The sequence below is a fragment of the Lepisma saccharinum genome, chromosome 3 (assembly GCF_977018435.1).
Source record: "Lepisma saccharinum chromosome 3, izLepSacc3.1, whole genome shotgun sequence".
Lineage (NCBI taxonomy): Eukaryota > Metazoa > Arthropoda > Insecta > Zygentoma > Lepismatidae > Lepisma > Lepisma saccharinum.
The window spans coordinates 124,145,939-124,167,589 of record NC_139231.1 but is presented as its reverse complement, the minus strand read 5'-3'; the positions used below and the strand labels follow the sequence as shown (position 1 = coordinate 124,167,589).

Sequence of the window (21,651 nt, the reverse complement as noted above, 5' to 3'; positions counted from 1 at the left end):
AGTACACATTGTATTGGCATATTAGGTATGTCGAAAGGTTTTGTTTTGTGTTCCAAGTAGAACACTTCCTCCATCTTTCATACTGACGTTCCACGGTCATGTCTGTTTATGTGGTACCTAGCATCTAACACTTCACTATTTTTAATACTGGGTATTAATCAGCTTTCAACAATTGCAATTATACTATAATTATTAGATAGTACACTTTTGTGGAGTTCAGAAAGTTTAGTACGTAGACTTCTTACATTTTGATATCCGATCGTAAATATAGACTGAGTATTATCTCTACTTACGTGTGTATTATTTCGTTGCCTGTCTATCAGTTGTTTGCATTTCACGGTTGCACTTTCCTCGCCTCGGACATTTTCTTGGCTGCAGATATCTCTGAGACCCTGGGAAGGGGGGAGTCTTCGCGAGGCATATTGTCTACTTTTGTTGAAGTAAGCTCACTGAAGGAAAGGGGGGAGGGAGGACCCTGTAGTTGGCAGTCCAAGAAGGTTGTCTGGAATAACGTGATACATGATTCCGAAAGTACTCTGTGAGAAACGTGTGGTGCAAAGTAACACCAAGTGTGGTTTACAAATACTCGGCCTTGGGGTAAATAAACGCTCCTTTTTGGTGTTAATTGGTATTGGTGTTTTCCAGCACCTTCTTTGTCGTCTTGATACACCACTGGTTACAAGAGGCGCAACCACGAATTTTTGTCTGGGGGGCAAGTACCAGGATAAACGTGCCAATAATAATAATAATAATAATAATATTAATAATAATAATAATAATTTTATAATAATCATAAATTATAGTATGTATAATGATTATGATAATGCTAATAATAATAATGTTAATAACATTATTATTATTATTATTGATTTGCTTTATTCTACTTCGCGTCTTGTGCCACTTTTGACTAATTTGCGAAGATTTGGATGAGTGATGATATGATGAAATTGATGAATAGACACTCACAAACATTAGTAGTAGTAGTAAGTAGTAGTAGTTGTGGTAGTATCAAAGATGTTATAACCCTCGTAAATTATGCAAAAAGGGGGTAGAAGTTGGTTCTAAAGCATTTGTGTTCGAACAAAAGATTTGATTTTTTTTCAACATGTTCAATTTGACAATGATAATGGAAAACAAACACAAACTATTTTTGAAAGGCAGAAAATGCATGATAAATGCATTCCAAATATAATTATTTTTTACATTAACATGTATAACTTTCATGCACGATATATATTTCACATATGTGCAACATCGATCGACGTGGATACTAAATTGTGTACGTATTCAAAGTTTATTTAATACATATTATACCGTATATAACTAATATTATTTAAATGCATTACACAACTAATTCATCCATCTCACAACAAACCAACAGCAAAAATTACATAAATTTTCTATCAAATGTGCACACTCCCTTACTTCAAAACTATTGTTCATGGATTTAAAAGAAAATCAATGAAGACAAGTCTTATTTCTCTCTCTGGTAATTTACAATGCATTACAGAGAAGAATGAAATATTGCGAGCGAAGCGAGAAAGAAAATTTTTGGATCCAATATTTTTGCAGGCTGAAATCACTATTGATTTAATAGGGCGCAAATAATTTCACAGGACGCCAATGCATTCTCTCTTTTACAACTTTGGTGCCTCCCCGACGGTGTAATGGTAACATCGTCACTTTGTGATCAAGAGGTTTCGGGTTCGATACCCGGTGGGGGCACATGGTACAGTGGTTCGGATCTCACTTTAAACTGTAGGTCCAGTCCACATAAGCCTTTCTGTGCGTAAAGTGGACATAGAACCACAAATCAATCAATCAATTTTACAACTTATTTTCATTTAGATCGTTCGGCGCCCAGAACCGAATCCCGGCTACCCCTAGTTATGGTCTTGAACTTGATAAGAATAAGAAAAGCAGGCATTGCGAGAGAAGCGAGCAAGAACATTTTATGAAAAGTATTTTTATTTGCATAAAATTTGAAGTTGTAGGCGGTAATTGCCCCCTGCAGGTACACTTGGTCGTCAATGTTTGCCTCCCTAGAACTCACTTCCGTCCAAGGTTGGGAGGGCAATGCCCCCCTGGCCCCCCTGTGGTTGCGCCACTGCTGGTTACAAACAACACCAAGCGTAGAAGTCATTAACACTCAATTAGGTGTTGTGTTACACTGATTGTGATGGCTTCAAGGGTGTCATCACTTTTGGTAGCAGTGGATTATCGTGATCATAATATTATGTAGTTTCTGAGAAAGTAATATGATACCCAGGGTTCCTCTACAAGTTCTGTTATTTATATTTTCAAAAATATTTGCATGATAACGAGTGTCATTACTAGGGAAATGATTTAAGGTGCAAGGAAAAAATAGGTTCTGAAAATGTTTTGAAAAAGGTGTGAAAAAAAGCTGCTGATAAGATGCATTTATTCAGTTAAGTTAAGCCAGTTACATTAATAGTATTTTTTCAATACTGTAGCAAATGACATTATTAGTAATGATTTCATAAAGTAACCAATATTTAGGAAGTAAACGTGGAATTTACGAGGTTTCAACCAACTTGTTATACTGGATTACGCTCAACATGTCTATGTTTTCTAATGTCAGTCGCTGACGCTTTGGGCTCAGGAGATCCGTATGTGTGAAGAAACTCCACTCAACTTCAACTGAAACCAATGGATCACATCTTGTAAGCACACGGGAAGGGAGTTCGTCGAAGTTGCAAAGGCTTCCACATTATCTTTTGCTACATTATCTTGGGAACTATTGGAGCTGCAATCATTATATTATACCATTTTATAGCTCTCGTTCTGTTCTACAAAATGAGACTGTAGGATTTTATGTAGCTGCTCAAGAAGAGTGAAGATCATTTATTTTTCTGTCCAATTTATTTTTAACAAAAATAAAAGGAAAAGCTGTTGAAGCATCAAAGAAGGGTAAAAAGAGGATAAATGTGCTAATCTCAAGAAAAGGCGCAACAAAATGTGTTCATTTTACTTGATTTCATGTCCTAATATACATATCTCAAACGAAAGGTATGAAAACAGCTATATTTTTTGAAAGGTGCTGCACCTTAAAATCCCTTCCCTATTCATTATAAATCAGGACAAAGAAAGAATTCAATAACGCTGGTAAACAAACCGATACATTTTTGACACACGAGGAAAAATACCTGATCTTTGAACTTTCAGAGCTGAATTCAAATATGAAACTGGTTCTTCATCAGGCACAGTTTTTTTGTAACATCCTCACGTGAAATATGAAGGAACTATGTACGTATATTTTACATAAATTTATGACATTGTCCATCCTACCTGAAACTCAAGAGGCGTTGTTTTTCTTCTGAATTTGGAATCTTCAACGCCCCTCTCCAATGTCTAACAATCAGCAATGATTCTCGCACTCCACTTTCCTTGATACATATTTTCCATGAAGTGGCCTTCGTGGCGGAATGGTTAGAACAGCACGATCGACGCCAGAGATCGCCAGACCTAACCTAACCTAACCTAACCTAATCAAATCAACCAACCATCTTAGCTATTAGCCAAAAGTGGCAGAAAAGCGACAAAAATAAATCAAATCATTCAATCAATCAAACAACTATTTTCCATAGCTGAGAAATCTTGGTGGTAACGCTTCTATAGAACTATAGTTTTCACGCAGGCAACCAAATTTTAAAAGGAACGAAATCCCGGCTGGAGTCTGGAAAATGTATTTTGGGAGATAGAGACCACCTCATATCTGTGAATGTCTGTAATGGTTCGCCATAATCTCTCCGTAGTTCGGAGCTTTATAATTTCTCAATTAAGATTTCGTAATATTTTTTAAATATCTCCGCGCATATTTTTCAACTTTCCTTAACAAATATTCGAATTCCCCATTTTGAACTAAAGCTGTTATTGATGGAGGAGGGGGAGGGGGTATTCTGACCTTTCTGGAGTAAGTGGTTGAAGCTTTGGTCATTCCCTAATGCAGTGGCTCCCAAAGTGTGCCCCGCGTAGCACTTGTGCGCCGTGGCTGGCTCACAAGGGCGCCGAGAAATGTTCCAATATTTTCAGTGAAATGATAGTGATTGTTAGGTAAAAAAAGGTAAAGTGTTCCCCTGTGCATAGCACCACGCCATGAAGGCGTATAGGGGGTGCGGGGGTAACGCCCCACACTTTCTTGATCCGGTCGTGAGTGGGGGTGATGTGATCAGCATCACGCCCCTGACCGCCTTTACCCCCCAGGGTTTCCCCCAGGTACCCATGTTATTCGACGCTGGGTAGGCGCCGGGGCCGCTTCCACCGTTAGAAAAGTTCCCGGATTTGAACCGGCCGGGGATCGAACCCGGGACCTTGAGCATGATAGTCAGACGCGTTACCGACTGAGCCACCGTTAGTAATATGAATATGATTGTTCCAAATAAGTGCTTATTTAGTACTTTTTACACATGAAAAAGTTTTCAGGATTTGAAATATGTGGCTCTTTTTTAAACTTAAGGCAAGTAACCTAACCACACTAACTGATCGTTGCAAGTGTTCGGTTGGCCTAAATTTTGACTTGGGCACTGACTTGAAACACTAAGGGCGCCATGAAACGAGAAATTTTGGGAACCCCTGCCTTAATGGAATGTTTTTTTCTCAGCCATAATATCGCATTTCAACAAGAAACAGCAAAAACATTATTTTTCCAGCTGTGTAGTGTAGTCCCTGTTTCTTATTTTATGAATAATGTTATGTCGTCGTCTAAAGTAGTAGATACATTAATAATATTTTTTACTATTCATTATACAATTACTTATGCATTAATTCTCGTAGACGACTGTCAATACAAAACCGATACAACAAACGGTAAACACGTTATTTATACATACTTCATGGCAACTCTTTCGGAGGTACGTATCCCCTGCTCCCACCCTCGGTCCCTCCTCCAAATACATCCTTGTCCACGTTGGTGCAATGGAAAGTAGCCTTTCAATTTAGAACACAATAGTTTAGATACTTTCAAATCCTGAACAAGATGGTTTAAATCAACATGAGTTAGCAGATGATATTCACAAATTTCCTTTTCGCCTAAAATGGCGGTCAGGTAAAATAAATTGTTTTGAAAATCCAATATAAAACGGAATTAGGTGAAGCGGGAATAGCCGATTGCCACGCTGCAAGTCGTGGCATATGAATGTAGAGGAACATCGCCGCAGGAAACTTATAGATGATGGGAAACTTCCAACCGCTTATTTGTATTAGACGTGAAAAGTTCTATCAGATACACTGTTTTCTTCGGCGTGCCAAATATAGTGTTGACCAATGATCAAATGGATGAAGAAACATTTTCACTGATAACCCAAGTTGCATGTCATGTCATGTGTCATACATGTTATTTACTCAGTTTGCATTTTTATATTGGCAATGAGCTCACCAATGTTCTACCCAGTAGTGTAGGGTTATGGAGCGTGAGTCCCTGAAATGATAGCAACAGACGACAATCATAGGCAATTATATGTGGAAATAATGCATAACACGCAGTTAAGATACAAAAATATGGACTAAAATTTCCAAAAATTTCCGAACCTTGAATATTAATACGTTACTTGTCCGTGAGCCGCATGTGATTAGCAGAGTTCTGGTTCCATTGTGATATATTTTTCTGTTTTTCAATTGTGATATATTTTTCTTCATGATGTAGGCGTAGGGTATAATGGTCTGTAGGAATGGTTGATTTTTATGTGGAACTGGATAGGAAGCATCTACCTTGGAAATGAAGCAGTTGTGGCCCAGCTGCGGGTGATGTGACGTCAGTTGTTACCATCTCCATGCAAGGTAAATTATGAATCACATATGATTTGGTTTGATTTTGAGTTTTATGTCCACTTTACGCACAGTAAGGCTAATCGGGACTCAACCTACGGTTTAAAGCGGAATACGAACCACTATGAGCCTCCGCTGGGTATCGAACCCAGGAGCCCTTGATTACAAGGCGACGACGTTACCACTACGCCATCAGGAAAACCCCAAAAGGTTTCAAGAAAATTGTAGTGTGACCCTCTGAAAATTTTAGAACTACAGTACTGACTGAAAGGGGCCATATGCAGCCCCTTCCACTTACTTGGTTACTAATAGTTTCATTCTTGCTTCCAGGACTCCCTTGGCTACCGCTGCTAGGTTCGTACCCTCTTCTGTTGGTACAGCAGAGAAATAATGTCTCCGGTGCCATCACCAAGCTCAATGACAAGTATGGCCCGGTGGCGGGATTTTTTATCGGCGACATCCCGGCAGTTGTTGTCAGTGGATTCGACAATGTGAAGCAGGTTTTCACAAGACCAGAGTTCCAAGGCAGACCGGGCGGATTCGTTGTTGAGACACGAGCATTCTTCAAGAAACTAGGTAAGTATGAAAAGTGAAAATTAAAGTGTTGGATTATTCCAGGTATCCCCCAAGGCAAAAAAAAGAATGTCTGCAAGACACCGGCCCGGACCCTTCTCTTGAAATTTTGCCAAATTGTCCCGCACCATAGCTAAGACATCCAAACGTCAACCTCATTTCCACTAGTACTGGACTACATTTCGCAGACTCACATAGAACCCAAAACGGGTTTTGGGATCGAACTGTGCCACTCTAAAGCACCTCGCTTATGTGAGAGGTACGTGTATACAAGCAAAGGGGCTCGCCCCTGTGGAATAAGGAAAACACTTTGACATTCGATATTTACACTTCGATTGACAGGTCTGGTAGGGTCATGAGATTCATAGAAAAGGAATATAGGAATGTTCGTTTACCTCTGGTGTCTTGTAGAGATGATCGTCTCGTTGATTTAGTAGACAAGGCACGGTCCTGAAACGAAACTTCTTTCGGGAGCGCAACTCCCGCTGTAACTCCTTACCTATCGATCGTTAATCAGACTATTAATTGGAGACAAAAAATGTTCACGCGATAACATTCTGATTGCAACTAGGGCTGTGAAATGTTCTCGCGATCCATTTAAGGGAGATTGAAATTTCCGATCGTTAAAGCCGTTGAGGCAGTTCCATCCTGCCGTCAACGGTGCTTTTTGCATAAGGCTGACGTTGCGTTATTTCAACTGATTTCCTGTGGATTCCCTTGTCAGCGGAGTTTACAGATCCAATGAACGTCGCTGGTGTATTATGCTTTTAAGACGCTACCTCCAGCGCTTCAGCCGGGCCCCTTGGCGAAGAGATTAGTCTATCGAGTTATGACGCCGGGGTCCCGGGTTCGACACATGTATTCATGTCAACTGATGCATTAAAAGTGAAAGTTTGTTATCTTTGAAATGATCTTGTCTGATATTCCAAATTGATGCATTTCAGTGCATCACACGGAACTTCATCTGACAAAAATTCAAAATTTTTACATTTGCAGTTTATGCACGTTAATGCGTTATTGAAGTCAAACTATATGTGTCAATTGACACGATTTGGGTTCTGTGTGAGCGAGTCTCTGGCGTTTGGACTCTTAGCCAGTATGATCCTTCGTGGGGTTTATGTTGTGGGCCATCCTTTTATGTTTGTGACTATCCTTCATCCATTTTATCATATCATCACTCATCCTCATATTCGAGATTAGCCAAAAGTGACAGAAGAAAGATGTAAAATAAATCAAATCGATGAATCAGTTGCATTGCACCATAGTACATTGGAATTTTACAGAACCGTAGTAGAATTTTATACATTTCTATGATGCAGAATTCCAAAGTTACATCACCTTTTGTTCATTTCCTCTTGTCTACATGTTTAGAAAGGAATTTGAGAAAAAACACCCACATATGTATTATCGTATCCCCTCTACGTAGGCAACTTTTTTTTACAACCGCAATAATCCCAAAAAACCTTTAATCGTGACAGACATTGCTTATAATTGGGCAAAATAATATGCTAACAATATTTTGTGTGCATAGTAAGTGACAAGTGAGTACTAAGTCTTATCTCGTCTCGTCTCTATACAATAACTAAATATTTCCACAGTTTAGTGCTTTTCCAATCACATTCTTCACATTTTCATATTGCATCTAAGCTCTCTTAAGAAATTTTCATAAACATCGATTATATCCATCTTCGAAATGAAACAAATTTAATCGACCTGTGAGATATTAGATAAGTCAAAATATGCCAAATTTCTCAAAATTTAACATAGGAAAGTTCTATTATGTCCTTCTCGTAGATAGCTAATAGCTAAAACCACACACACATCTCTGTCGCTCTCTCTCTCTTTCTCTCTCTCTCTCTCTCTCTCTGTCACACACACACACACACACACACACACACACACTCACAAACGCCACGCCAACCTTCTTGGTGGAGTGGTTAGGATAGCGGGCTACTACGCCAGGGGTACGGGTTCGAATCATTGTCTGGACATGAGTGCTCTTTCTGAGTGTCCCTTCGCCAATTTAATCATATCATAACTCATTCCCATCTTCGTGATTAGCCCAGAGTGGCAGAAAAACGAAGTAAAATAAACCAAATCCACACACACACAAACACAATACATATTTATTTATTTATTTATTTATGTGTCACATATTACAGACCCTTTGGCTGAGCTCAAGGGTGAACGTATAATTTCAGATGGGCTCAAGTTTGATTGTGAGTAAATGTTCTTTTTGGTCTTTGCCTTCCTTTTTTGTCTCTCTATCTCTCTCTCTCTCTCTCTCTCTCTTTATGTCTCTGTTTTTCTACCTTGTTTGAAAATGTCTCATAGACTATTTGGTAGGCAGGAAGCGGGTCAAAACTCACACTTGCGCCCCCTCATTGGCGACGCCCCTGATCCAAGATCTTAATAAAATACTCTTACAACAAATTTTGCTGCGTTCTGGTGTTCAACTCAAACCCATTAATTCCTAACAGTAATGTAATAGTTCATAACTTCCCTCGCAAGCAAATACTTCTGCGCTATTTTACTGGCATCCGATTCTGTCGACGCCCTTCCTCTAGTGAGGGACATGAATTTTCCCCTGGTGTCATAAATTTCACACTACCCCATTGCGCGCAATGAGGAGGACAAAATGAATTTCCTGCAGTCGGAAGCTTCGGTTGCAATTTAATAAATTATCATGCAATTATTCTCTATCCACAAAACACCCTACATTATCTGCAACGGTCAGCAAAACTACATTAACAGAGGAGTGGAGTTCTCATTTTACGACTTGATGAACTTCATTGCTCGAGCAGGGTGGTTACATAAAGTGAAAGCCCTGATTACATTTGATTATGTCTGTGGATGAGTCAAGTTTGGATTTCAATACATTTTTCAAAGTAGATAAATGGGTCAGCACTGGTCGTAGCACAACAAGGCATTAGTACCAAGTAGATTCAACTGAGTCCTTGCTAGAAATGTCTTGAGTTCGTTTTTAAGTCCACTGAATAAACAGAAAGGCTAATCGGGACTGGACCTACAGTTTCAAGTGGGATCCGAACAACTATATGCCTCCATCGGGTATCGAACACGGAACCCCTTGATTGCAAGGCGATGACGTTACCACTAAGCCATCGGGGAGGCGATCATGCTAGTAATGCTTAACAGTGATGGTTTTTTTTTTTTTTTTTTGCTTATTTCACACCCAGGATTGGTTCAGGAGTAGGTGGCCGCATTATTATGTCGCCGAAATCTGTGAAGTTATCACATAAATATATATAAATATGCAAGTATATGTATATGGAAAATCAAATAACTCAAAATATGTAGAAATATGTAACAAATTCGTGTATATCATTCGTAACATCATAATTCAACAATACTTGCAATTTTTCTTACATAAATATATGCCCCTGTTAATGATGCACAGGTTTAGAGCCCAACGCAGCTATCTTTGCCGTTGCGCAGATACCAATTTTCGTTTCGTCTCACTCTCTCTCAGCATCACGTGTTCTATCCTGCTCGCCAACCTTCGCCATTGTTGCCATATTGTCATTCCATTCCTGGACACACTCGCGCAAACATCATTGAAAACAATTGAATAGCACTCCAGCTCGCAGTTCACACCGTTCGGCAGGGACGGTAATGTGACAATATAGCATGGCGTAGTTGTTGCTTCTTTTATGCAGTGCATGTTCATTGGCTAGCTAGTGACTAGTGTTGCCAAATGTAAATATGATGCACTATTTCAGTTAAGGGAGAAAGGCAAAATGACTGTGAGTTTTGTTGGTTTGCAAAGTGTAAACACCATATCTTTATTTTAAGTATTTGACTGGTTTGACATTGTGTGCGTGTATTACGTGTGTGTAAGTGAAAGTGCATGTGTTTCGTTAGTGAACGTTAAATTCCATAATGCCTAAAGTATTATTGTTCATATTTCATCACTTTAGAATTGCTCAAAAGAAATAAATTACGTGGATGCATGAGCAATTCAACTCTCATCTCCGGCACCGGCACTTGTTCTTGTAGGAATTGTATGATGGAAGCTGTTATTTTTTGTTCTTAATGCGATGCGGTTTTTTTTTGTTTTTTTTTTTGTTAAAATTGGCATCTTTTGATGGGTGAAGGTAAAAAGGTAAAGTGCTCCCCTGTGCATAGCACCACGCCATGAAGGCGTATAGGGGGTGTGGGGGTAACGCCCCACACTTTCTTGATCCGGTCGTGAGTGGGGATGATGTGATCAGCATCACGCCCCTGACCGCCTTTACCCCCCAGGGTTTCCCCCAGGTACCCATGTTATTCGACGCTGGGTGGGCGCCGGGGCCGCTTCCATCGTTAGAAAAGTTCCCGGATTTGAACCGACCGGGGATCGAACCCGGGACCTTGAGCATGGTAGTCAGACGCTTTACCGACTGAGCCACCGCGGCCACTTCTTTTGATGGGTGACAAGTTCATAATAAAAGTAGAAGCCGCGCGGCTTATCGTATGGTGGCAATATATGTACTTCTTATTCTTGTTGGGGAAGCCGGCATTGTATGTAATGTACAACAAAGGCAGTCGACTGTCGGCCATCACAGAGAGGCAATAATACTGCTTAAGGAGGAGTGTTTGTGGTCCAATTATCACTGTTTAACACGTTCGCAAGTTACACTGTACTACAAACTTTCACGTTTTTCTGTTACAGAAAGTAAAGTACCTCTTTCTTACTGACATTGACCTCCTGAACATGAATACGAATTTCATTTTCTAAGATTGGCTCATAATTCATGTTACCCATAAGCAATCCGTTGGCTCTTATTTTCAAGATAGCATAATTCATGTTACATAACAATTAATCATACTCAATGTGAGCATAACTTAATAAATACATTAAGAGCGCCCGCAAAGCAAGCCAGTGCCAGGGCACTTGGGAAGAATTAATACAATTCAAATTTTGAAATGAAAGCGTGAAAACATAGATGAGAGATGCCGTGAAAGACATATGCAAACTAACTTAATGCTGGTGATGCTTTATGATAATTCTCTTAAGTGGGGGAAACCATAACTCTGTTTCCTCCACTTTAAACACTTCCGAATTCAGCATCCTCATATTAGTAAAGATTGGGTACTCTCATTTCTGTAACAAAACGTGTATAGAACAGTGTTATTAGTTCTCAAACCAGTGGTAGTGTCAGTCGTGAATCCCATGCCGTTGCAGTTCCAGTACCAGTGTGGACGGGCTTATTGGGAGTGAACAGTTAAAATGCCACCAGGTTCATTAATGCAATAGAAAAATAATAAATTGTTTAATTTTATTTGAAATCACTATGAAGAAGTGTTCTTTACATCATTTTGGGTAATTTTCGCAAGGATTAGTCCATATTTAGCGAATTTTTAGTCCATATGTATGTACATATAAAGCCACTTGTTAGCACATATAAATCCCAGCCCTGGTTATAATGCATGACCTTTAAAACTCAACGTTAGAGCTGAGTTCTCTAATTTCTTTGTTCTACGAACAGCTGCACTTCGGCGCACTGTAGCAATTTTTCTATCGAGCAGATTAATAACACTGGCTCTCCCGTTCTACTGCGCCGATCGCGGCAGAAATATCTGGGTTTGGTTCTACGCAATATCTCTCTCTCTCTCTCTCTAACTCTCTTTCCTTTCCCTTCCGTTTCTTTTCTTCTTCCGATCTCTCTTCTTCTCCTTCTTATTCTTTATCTCTTCTTCTCCTTCTTATTCTCTCTCTCTTTCTATCTTGTTCTCTCTCCTTCTATCTTCCGCTCTCTCTTTCTCTCTTATTGTCTCTCCCTTTCTCTTGCTCACTCTCTCCTTTATTCTTCCTCTTTCTATTTCTCTCTTCTTCTCTCTCTTTCTATATCTTTCTCTTTTTCTCTTTGTCTAGCTCTCTCTCGCTCTCTCCTTTTTTCTTCCTCTCTCTCTTTCCGTGTGTGTGTGTGTGTATATATATGTGCCCATCCACGTGTATTCCATTCGGATACTAACGTAACTCCTCCCTCCCCCCTTTCTGTATCTAACAAGGGAGGTTATCTAAGTGTCCCCCACCGACTTTCATGAAACTTGGCAGGTGTATAGAGGGGCCCAAAGGAAGAAATACGTGATTTTTTTTGTTTCGGATAAAAAAACTGTTTTAGGGGGCAACCCCCCCTTCAAATGTAAAGATGAGGAGAAATTGAAGTGGGGATCTGACCCCGAAACGACGTAAATATGGCATAGGAAGAAACAGGGGGCATAGGAAGAAACAGGGGGCATAGGGCCCCTCTATATACCTGCCAAATTTCATGGAAATCAGAGCGGAACACAGAGATCAGATCCCCACGTCAATTTGTCATCATCTTGGCATTTGAGACGGGTTTTGCCCCCTAAAACCGTTTTTTGGCAGAAACAAAAAAACAAGTATTTCTTCCTTTGGGCCCCTCTATACACCTGCCAAGTTTCATGGAAATCGGAGGGGGACACAGGGGTCAGATCCTCACTTCAATTTGTCCTCATTTTGACATTTGATGGGGGTTTTGCCCCCTAAAACATTTTTTTTTTTGCTGAAACAAAAAAACACGTATTTATTCCTTTGGGCCCCTTTATACGCCTTCCAAGTTTCATGGAAATCGGAGGGGGACACAGGAGTCAGATCCTCACATTAATTTGTCCTCATTTTGACATTTGAGGGGGGTTTCTATTTGTCCTCTGTCCGCCGAGGCCGGGAAGTATCTGTATATCTCCTATCCTCTCTGCGTTTCTCTCTCCTCTCCAACTCTTCAAATCTTTGACCGGAAACGATTCACCTCAAACTGTCATTCTCAAAGATATTAAGAAGACTTTCCTTCACCGGACATAAGCTGCTTTGGCACACAGCAAGATCTCTTCAGATTCTTAATTCTTCTTGACATGAAAGAGGAGAAACGTAATATGATATGCTTCGATGAATCGGGACACCATGACAAAATAAAATAAATCTCTCTCTGTACAGCTATTCATGAACGAATGCCATTTACAGTGCCAAATGAGGAAAACAAACAACGAATATTACAAACCAATTCTTTATGTAGATTTACTTGCTTTGATAAACTTCTCGGTGTACCATAGGCATCTATTGTGGCCCAAAAACATTTTTATATGATTATGAATGATATTTTGATAATTTGATTATTGGTTTAGATTTAGACTTATATGCAGATGACTGTCTCTTATACTGCACATCATATAAATTAGAAAAAGTATTTGAAAATACTATGAAATACTGAAAGTTCTTGACTGACATAACTAGAGAACGGATTTTAAGGTGCAGCACCTTTATAAAATATAGCTGTTTTCCTACCGATGTTTGAGATATGTATTTTACGACATGAAATAAAGTAAAATTAATACATTTGGTTGCATCATTTCGTGAGATTAGCACATTTATCCACTTTTTACCCCCTCTTTGATGCTTCAGTAATTTTCCTTTAATTCCTATCATGTTTTGTTAAAAAATTGGACAGAAAAATAAATTATTAACACTCTTCTTGAGCAGCTACATAAAATCATATAGTTTCCTTTTGTAGAGCAGAACGAGAGCTATAAAATGGTATAGCATAATCATTCCAATAGTTCCCTAGATAATGTAGCAAAAACCCGCGAGAGAAAACACAAACTTCAACAAAACCTATTCAGCAGAACCACAGTTCTCTATGCGGTCCGCGCATTATATACAGAAGGTGCAGAAAAAGAGAGCATTGAATATAGGCATTTTATTAGCACCTATTCTTGCACCTTTGTTAAAACATTTTCAGAACCTCTTTTTTCTTTCCCGAACATTATTTTGCACCTTATAATCATTTTCATAGACATAACTCTAACATGCTGAAAGTGGGCGAGTCTAAGACACAACTGAGTAAGTGTCTAAAGTATCTCTACATGTAATAATTCTATGAACGTACAATAGTCCTATATCAGGATGCAATGTTAGTTGGACATTGTTTATTGCCTAGAGCTTTTAACTATACTTTTTCCGACACTACGTCTCGAGAGAGCCCCTTTTTTCTTGTCTTCAGGTGAACAAATTTCTATTTGTCGGTGGTGGGAATCAAACCTACAGATTTTACTACAAATCTGGTGCGCTAACCAACTTCAACAGAAGACAAGATCGCATTTAAAGGGGGTGGGGGTCCAGGGGCCCGAACTCTCCCCCCGGAAGATAGAACTGCGCTCGTTTATCTAATGTTTGAATCGTATTCAAAATATCGCAGCCACACTCCCATTCCAGCATGGCTCAATCGTAAACCATTTTTAAAGTTCCTCGTTTGCTAATCAAAAAACCTGGGTCCTCTCATTGTACGTAAACACAGGAGTCAGTGTGTTCAGTGTTGAATCCAGTCACTTTCCTCCTGTGGGAGGGGGAATATCAAACCATAAAACAAACTTCACGAGGAAGAATTCAATAGGCATCAATTTATAATACTAACAAAACAATACTAATATTTTCAAATCGCCTTTTACTTTTAATATATAATAATCCTATAGTGCTACAGCCCAATATTGGGCCCTGGCCTCCCTCATACGCGGGCCACCAGGCGGTGGTGGAGATCTGCAGCCAGATTAGGGGGACGGGTGGTCAGCCCGACCAACCCCCAGCCGTTGTAGGACGTCGCGACTGGATTACGCTCACTCCTCACCATGGTGGGTTGCCACCGGCCCTATACACAGGCCGAAAATTCCCGGAGACTGAACCTGGGATCGAACCCATGCCGTCCCGCAACCGCCGTCCAAAGCAAGGTGCCTTGGACCGCACGGCCACAGAGAAGGACATTCTAATAATATAATTAAATTTAATTAAGAGTAATAATATATAACTGACTATTATTTTAAGAATGACATTATGACAATCAATAAAATAATATTATAGCATGCAATAATTTACATTTACAGTAAACTAAGACATTTCTACAGCATATCTGTGGATGCCATACCAATGAAACTTTCAGTGGGTTCCTCGTCCCAGTCAGCTGACACTTTCACACAGCTTCATGCGTATCCTGATCCATCCTATTTTTTGGTTTAGCAGTTATCAAAACGGACGATAGTTTGAATGTTTTCATTAATTTGACTTGTAATTACAAAGAGGCAACACTGTTTATTTCTATACTACGAAAAAGGCTGAAAAAGAATGTTCTACGTTAAATTAAAATAAAATGAAAGAAATCCAATGCGAACATGGTTGACAAACTTCTTAGTTATTGTCCCAAAGCTCTCCCAGGTTAATAAAACATTCGGGGGGGGCTTTTAATTTCCGGAGGGGATTCCCCCTGAATTCATCACTGAGTGTGTTAGACATGTTCAGTTCTTTTCCTCTCTCTCCAAACAGGAATTATATTCTCGGATGGATCCGAATGGCTGGAGCAGAAGAGATACATGTTGAGAAACCTGAGAGATTTTGGATACGGCAAGAGCTCCTGCCTGGAGGAAACAATCCACCAGTCTGTTGAAGACATGGTCTCCGAATTGAAACTTAAGAGCTCGAAGAAGCTGTCGGTAACTTTCCCCGAAATATTCCTCCTTCCTGTTGCGAGGACTCTTTTCTACTTCTTCGACGGGACGATCACGGAAAAGAACAAAGGAGACGATAAATTGAAGACTTTTGTAAACAAGGCCTTCCAGTTCCTGCCTACTGGAAATCCAACGGGAGCGATACTTAATATAGTGCCTTGGGTTCGGTTCCTCTTCCCGGGTTTGTCCGGTCATACGAAGCAGAATGACTCGAATCGTTTCTTCCACGGATTCATACAGGTAAGTGGTTGTTTATTGTACCTCATTGGCTTCTAAGAAATTCTTTCGAATGGAAAATATTGCTTTGAGAATGTTAGGAAAGGGTTTGAGGGTAGAGTAACGATTTTGAGGAACATGTCCACGAGCTAAAGATCATGGAATTGGTTTGCTTTATCCAGAATTCTTGCATAAATTCTAAGAACAATTTGGCCTTTTTATTTCTTTTATTTGATTGTTTGGGACTCAAACGTAAACATTAGGATCACCAATTCAATATTATTACTAGGGAAAGGATTTTAAGGTGCAAAATTGTGGTCGGAAAAGGGGAAAAATGTATGTAAATGTTTTAAAAAAGTGCAAAAAAAGGTGCTGATAAAATGCTTTTATTCAATTCTCTCTTTTTGTGCACCTTCTGTATATAATGCGCGGACCGCATAGAGAACTGTGGTTCTGCCGAATTGGTTTTGTTGAAGTTTCTGTTTTCCTTCGCGGGTTTTGCTACATTATCTTGGGAACTATTGGAGCTGCAATAATTATATTATACTATTTTATAGCTCTCGTTCTACTCTATACAATGAAACTATAGGATTTTATGTAGCTGCTCAAGAAGAGTGAAAAAAAAAATTCTGTCCAATTTATTTTTAACAAAACATAAGGAAAATGAAGGAAAAGGGTTCTGAAGCATCAAAGATGGAGAACAAAGGGGGATAAATGTGCTAATCTCACGAAAAAATGCAAAAATGTGCAACAAAGTGTGTTCATTTCACTTGATTTCATGTACTAAAATACATATCTCAAACAATCGGTATGAAAACAGCTACATTTTTGGAAATGTGCTGCACTCTAAAATCCGTTCCCTAATTGAAGGGTTTGCTGCAAAATGGATGTAGCTCCAATTTGATAAATTATTGGCAAAGTGAAAAAAAAAACGTTTATAAATCTGAAATAGAGAGTTATATGAACAAAAGTTTTTTCAATACATTCTGTAGGCCTTCCTTCAGAATGGGGACAATATCTTCTAGAACATATGTTCTAGATGACCTGGCACATGTTTTGTTGGTGGAGCTACCTCTTTGTTGCCACAAAACAGATGATCTGCTGATTTCTAGTGAAAAGATTGTTGCAAACAAGTGATACCATGTGTAATGTTGTATTGGAAATAGATACGAATACAGTTGTATAATTAAGTCAGAACAGATACCCTTCATGTCAACCAACCAAACACAGGCAGCTCCAAGGAGGTCTTGCACCAAAAGAACACGGCAGTCAGCTCCATCTCGTGAGTAACGGGAGAACTACCGCTTGGAGCTACACCTTTCTTGCACCAACTGAAAGCGGCGGTTTTATTGCACACGATGAGGCACAGAACACTAAAACCTTCAAAAGTGGAGCTACCTCCTTTTTGCAGAAAACCCTTCAATTCACATTGAGGTAGAGGTATGCTTTATACACCATAAAGTTTGCCATGGTTTGTAGCCAGTTCACTTGCATGAAAGGCGTTTCAGTTTCAGTGAACCAATTATCTGAATCCTTGTTGGTGAGTTGTGCTTGAAGTCAACTTCCACTACGGATCTCCACCGGATATCGAACCCGGGAGCTCTTCATTATAAAACGACGACGTTACAATTATCTGTATCCGTAGGGTTCATTATAACAGGGGTTGACTGTGCATAAGATTAAGGTTATGTTAAGATAAATTAAAGTATGTATTCTTACATGATGTTGTAATATGTTTCAGGAAGCAATCAACGAGCATAAATCTACATACGAAGAGCATAACATCACAGATTTCATACATTTTTACATGAAGGATACAATGGAATACAAGAAGACCAAAGACGACACGATTTTTAATGGTGAGTTAGGAATAGAGTTAGGATTGTAATGCTTGAATCAGACAAAGCAACCATGGCGAGAAGTTATTTTGTTATGTGGCCATAGGTGGCATCGTGGGTTGGAGATGGGGGCGGGGAGTGTCAGCAGAAGGCGGAAGAGAGATGTGAGAAAGGGGTGGGGGGAAAATGGATAGAAAGGGGAAGAGAAGTTTCATGTTAACCTTTAAATACCTTAGTGCAGTCTGTTGCATGGATATTATATACCAATTGCTCTCTTCCTCTATTTCTCTAGCCGCCTTCAGTGGCAGATTGGTTAGCATAACACGCCACAACGCCAGGGGTCCTGGGTTCGAACCCCAGCCTGGTCATGGGTGTTCCTTGTGATTGTCCTTTCATCAATTCTATCATATCATCAATCAAAAAAAAGTGTATCAATGAAAATAAACTGAATCAAATAAAATCTCTCTCTCTCTCTCTCTCCATCTCTAGCTAGATAACTATCCCCTCTCATCACCATTTCATTTACTTTTCTATCACATTGCATGTGTTTTCATGGAGTGAGATTGTAATGATAGAGGAGAAGGTCTAAATATGGGTTTTGGAATTATCAGCGCTCTCGGATGCTGCAGCCTGGCAGAGGCTATTGGAACTGGTTATCTGTCAAGGACAAAGGTTACGGCGTCAATTCGCAAGAGAAAGTGGTGGTTAGTTTCGGCGTTGGACGCTGTTATAGAATTGCGACCTCCGAAAACTTTTTGCAGGTATGTTTTAACTCAGCGTTTTCTGAATTCTCATCCTCTTTGTATAGGTTTTGATATTAGCGGTACATGAAACAAATGTAGGCTTTTATATGCCATGATTTGTTTGTGAAATATTTACCACAGAGAGCGAAAATTGATTGATGAAGAAAAATAGCGTGATGGTCTAAATATGGGCTATGACATGAGGTATAATGTTGAGATCACATTTTCACCAAATATTTGGATGTTTTTGTTAATTTCGATTTTTCCCATTTCGCGTGATTTTCAAAACAACAGATTATTCATAAATATGAATTTTATAATGATTTAGCGATAAATGACTGTTTATAAAATTTTAATTGCTTTTTGTGATATTGCTACTAGTAGCCCATATTTAGACCACAATTTTGAAATACATAATTTTACCATTTTTTGGAAATTGCTTTTTTTTTAAAAAAAAAAAATGAAGACCTTCTATACTTTAGCATGCTATTACATTTAAGTATATATTTCATAGATATGCATTTTAAAGGCAAGTGCTTGATATATTAATTTTTTCCTCCGAAAATGACAACATATAAACGGGGACCCCATATTTAGACCTTTTCCTCTACCATTGCTTTGATTGATTGAATGTCATTTTTGTTCGAATTTCTGCCAAACGTATACTCACAAAGAACACCCATACTCAGGCAAGAATTTGAGTCGTAGAGCGCTGTGCTAACCACTCCGCCACGGTCGACTGATTTTGTCCCAGAGGCGTTGTGCTGTTTCCGGTTTCATTAAGATGTGTACTCTCGTCTTTCGCAAGACGAAGTAAGTGAACCTTATGTTGACTTTTTTTTTAACTCCACATTGTGCACAGATAAGATAATCTGGACTGGACCTGCAGATTAAATTTGGATCCGTATCACTAGAGTATAGAACAAGTGAGCATTGTGGGTATCCAATTTCTCTTTGCACTAACCTGTGCATTTCTATTTAAAATAGGAGCATTAGGGAATTATAATTCCCGATTAAAATCCATGAAGGTTGATTCACAGTTCACTAATGATGCTAATTCAACCCTAATTAGAAATCATCCCTTTCTTCTTTTTGTAGAAGAGCAACTGGTAGTGATGATTATGGATATGTTGGTTGCTGGAATCACGACCCCGTTGGCAACTCTAAGCTTCCTCTTCATACATCTATTGAATAAACCCAATATACAAAGGAAAATCCAGGAAGAGATCGATTCGGTTGTAGGGGTGGATCGGTTTCCATCTATTGCTGACAGATTAAGGTAAGTGTTTGCAAAAATTCCGAATTCAACATCTATCAGTCGGACTAAAGCAACGTTTGCAAAAACTTTGTAAAACTTCTAGATTTACGATTCAAGTGTAATAAAGTTATCCCTTATGCATTGTAAAGTACCATGAAGACATGTAAGAACTGCTATATTGGAGGTGCTGTGCTCAGTCTCCAGGTACCTATTGGTGAGAGGCTAGGTGAGCTCCAGAACCGCTTATGAGGTTATGCCATGGAACGAGTACCACTATTCGAATGATCAGTAACTATCACTGCGGTTCTGCTACTACTAATGAGGGGGCGTCGATAGAATTCTCGGTCCCGCATTGCCGACACTTGAATGACATGTAATTAGAGATAAAATGTGAAGTATCTGTCAAACAACAGCTTATTTCCTGTGTGACACAATGTCATATTTAAAAACAGGATTCTACTCAGCAAAACGGTGGCCGCGGTGGCTCAGTCGGTAACGCGTCTGACTACCATGCTCAAGGTCCCGGGTTCGATCCTCGGCCGGTTCAAATCCGGGAACTTTTCTAACGTTGGAAGCGGCTCCGGCGCCCACCCAGCGTCGAATAACATGGGTACCTGGGGGAAAACCTGGGGGGTAAAGGGTAAAACACTCACGACCGGATCAAGAAAGTGTGGGGCGTTACCCCCACACCCCCTATACGCCTTCATGGCGTAGTGCTAAGCACAGGGGAGCACTTTACCTTTTACTCAGCAAAACAGATAAGAAACACCCTTATGTGGCGATCCTACTCATATATCGTACTCCCTGTCAACTAACAATAAATTTAGAAATTATTAGATAAATAAAATTAAGTTTACAGAAGAATCTGGCTTGAGTAAACACATGCTCACATTTTTGGAACCTACGTGTGTGTATATATAAAAATAAGTGTGTGTGTGTGTGTGTACACACACTACAAAACATACAGACATATATATACATACATACGTACAGTGCTATCCTTTTGTATTTCCGGACGTAGGGGAGGGAAACTCTCCTTCCAGACAGGCAGGACGTTGTTCGCTGGGTACGAGCCAAGTAACGTCTGTGTCGAAAGGTTTCATCCACCTGACGCTCGTGAAATAGCAGGCGAACTACATTTGCAGAACCGGTTTCTCGTGCTGAATGGGGGGAGGGGGAGAGATAGATGGAGGTATACAGCGAAATAAACACCTGCGTGTTTGTTACTTTTAATGGCAGCACTGAAAAATGCACATGTATATTTGAAGAGCAGGAAGGCTTTAGATCGTGAGTTTGAATCCTCTGAAAAACACATTTTGATGCCATGTCAGCTTATATGCCTTGATAGTTCATTGGTATAGCACAAAGGAAAATCAAAATATTTCGTGTTGAGAAAGGAATCTTTAATGACTGCTCAATCCAGTTATTATTACAAGTATTTGCTAAGAGAAGAGGAAGGAAGCTGTAACAGGAATTTGACCCTCCAGTAGACTTGCCAACTTCAAAAAAATAAAATTCCGGGAGATTTCTTTGCAGCTTTTGAACGCTTTAGATTAAAATGTTATGGAAGATTAATGCCCTGAATGTTAGCTGTGGACTTTCTATTGCAGGGTGCGAAATCATATAAGACTGTTGGGGGTGGGGGAGAAAGATCTTAATCTACAAACGCCCCTCCCCACAAACATACATATAATTTATACGATATACATATTCATAATGTTATTAA

At 39.4% G+C, this 21,651-nt stretch overlaps 1 protein-coding gene across 2 annotated transcripts in view; it reads left to right on the top strand.

The window, feature by feature from the left end:
* LOC145985394 (methyl farnesoate epoxidase-like) overlaps nt 1-21,651 on the top strand; it is a 56,606-nt gene that overhangs the window by 4,449 nt on the left and 30,506 nt on the right. For both annotated transcript variants that reach the window (XM_083119367.1, XM_083119368.1), the window contains exons 3-6: nt 6,115-6,360; nt 15,689-16,110; nt 17,828-17,945; nt 19,766-19,946. In XM_083119367.1, the coding sequence (XP_082975493.1) occupies nt 6,115-6,360; nt 15,689-16,110; nt 17,828-17,945; nt 19,766-19,946 (967 nt within the window). The remainder of the gene's footprint in view (nt 1-6,114; nt 6,361-15,688; nt 16,111-17,827; nt 17,946-19,765; nt 19,947-21,651) is intronic.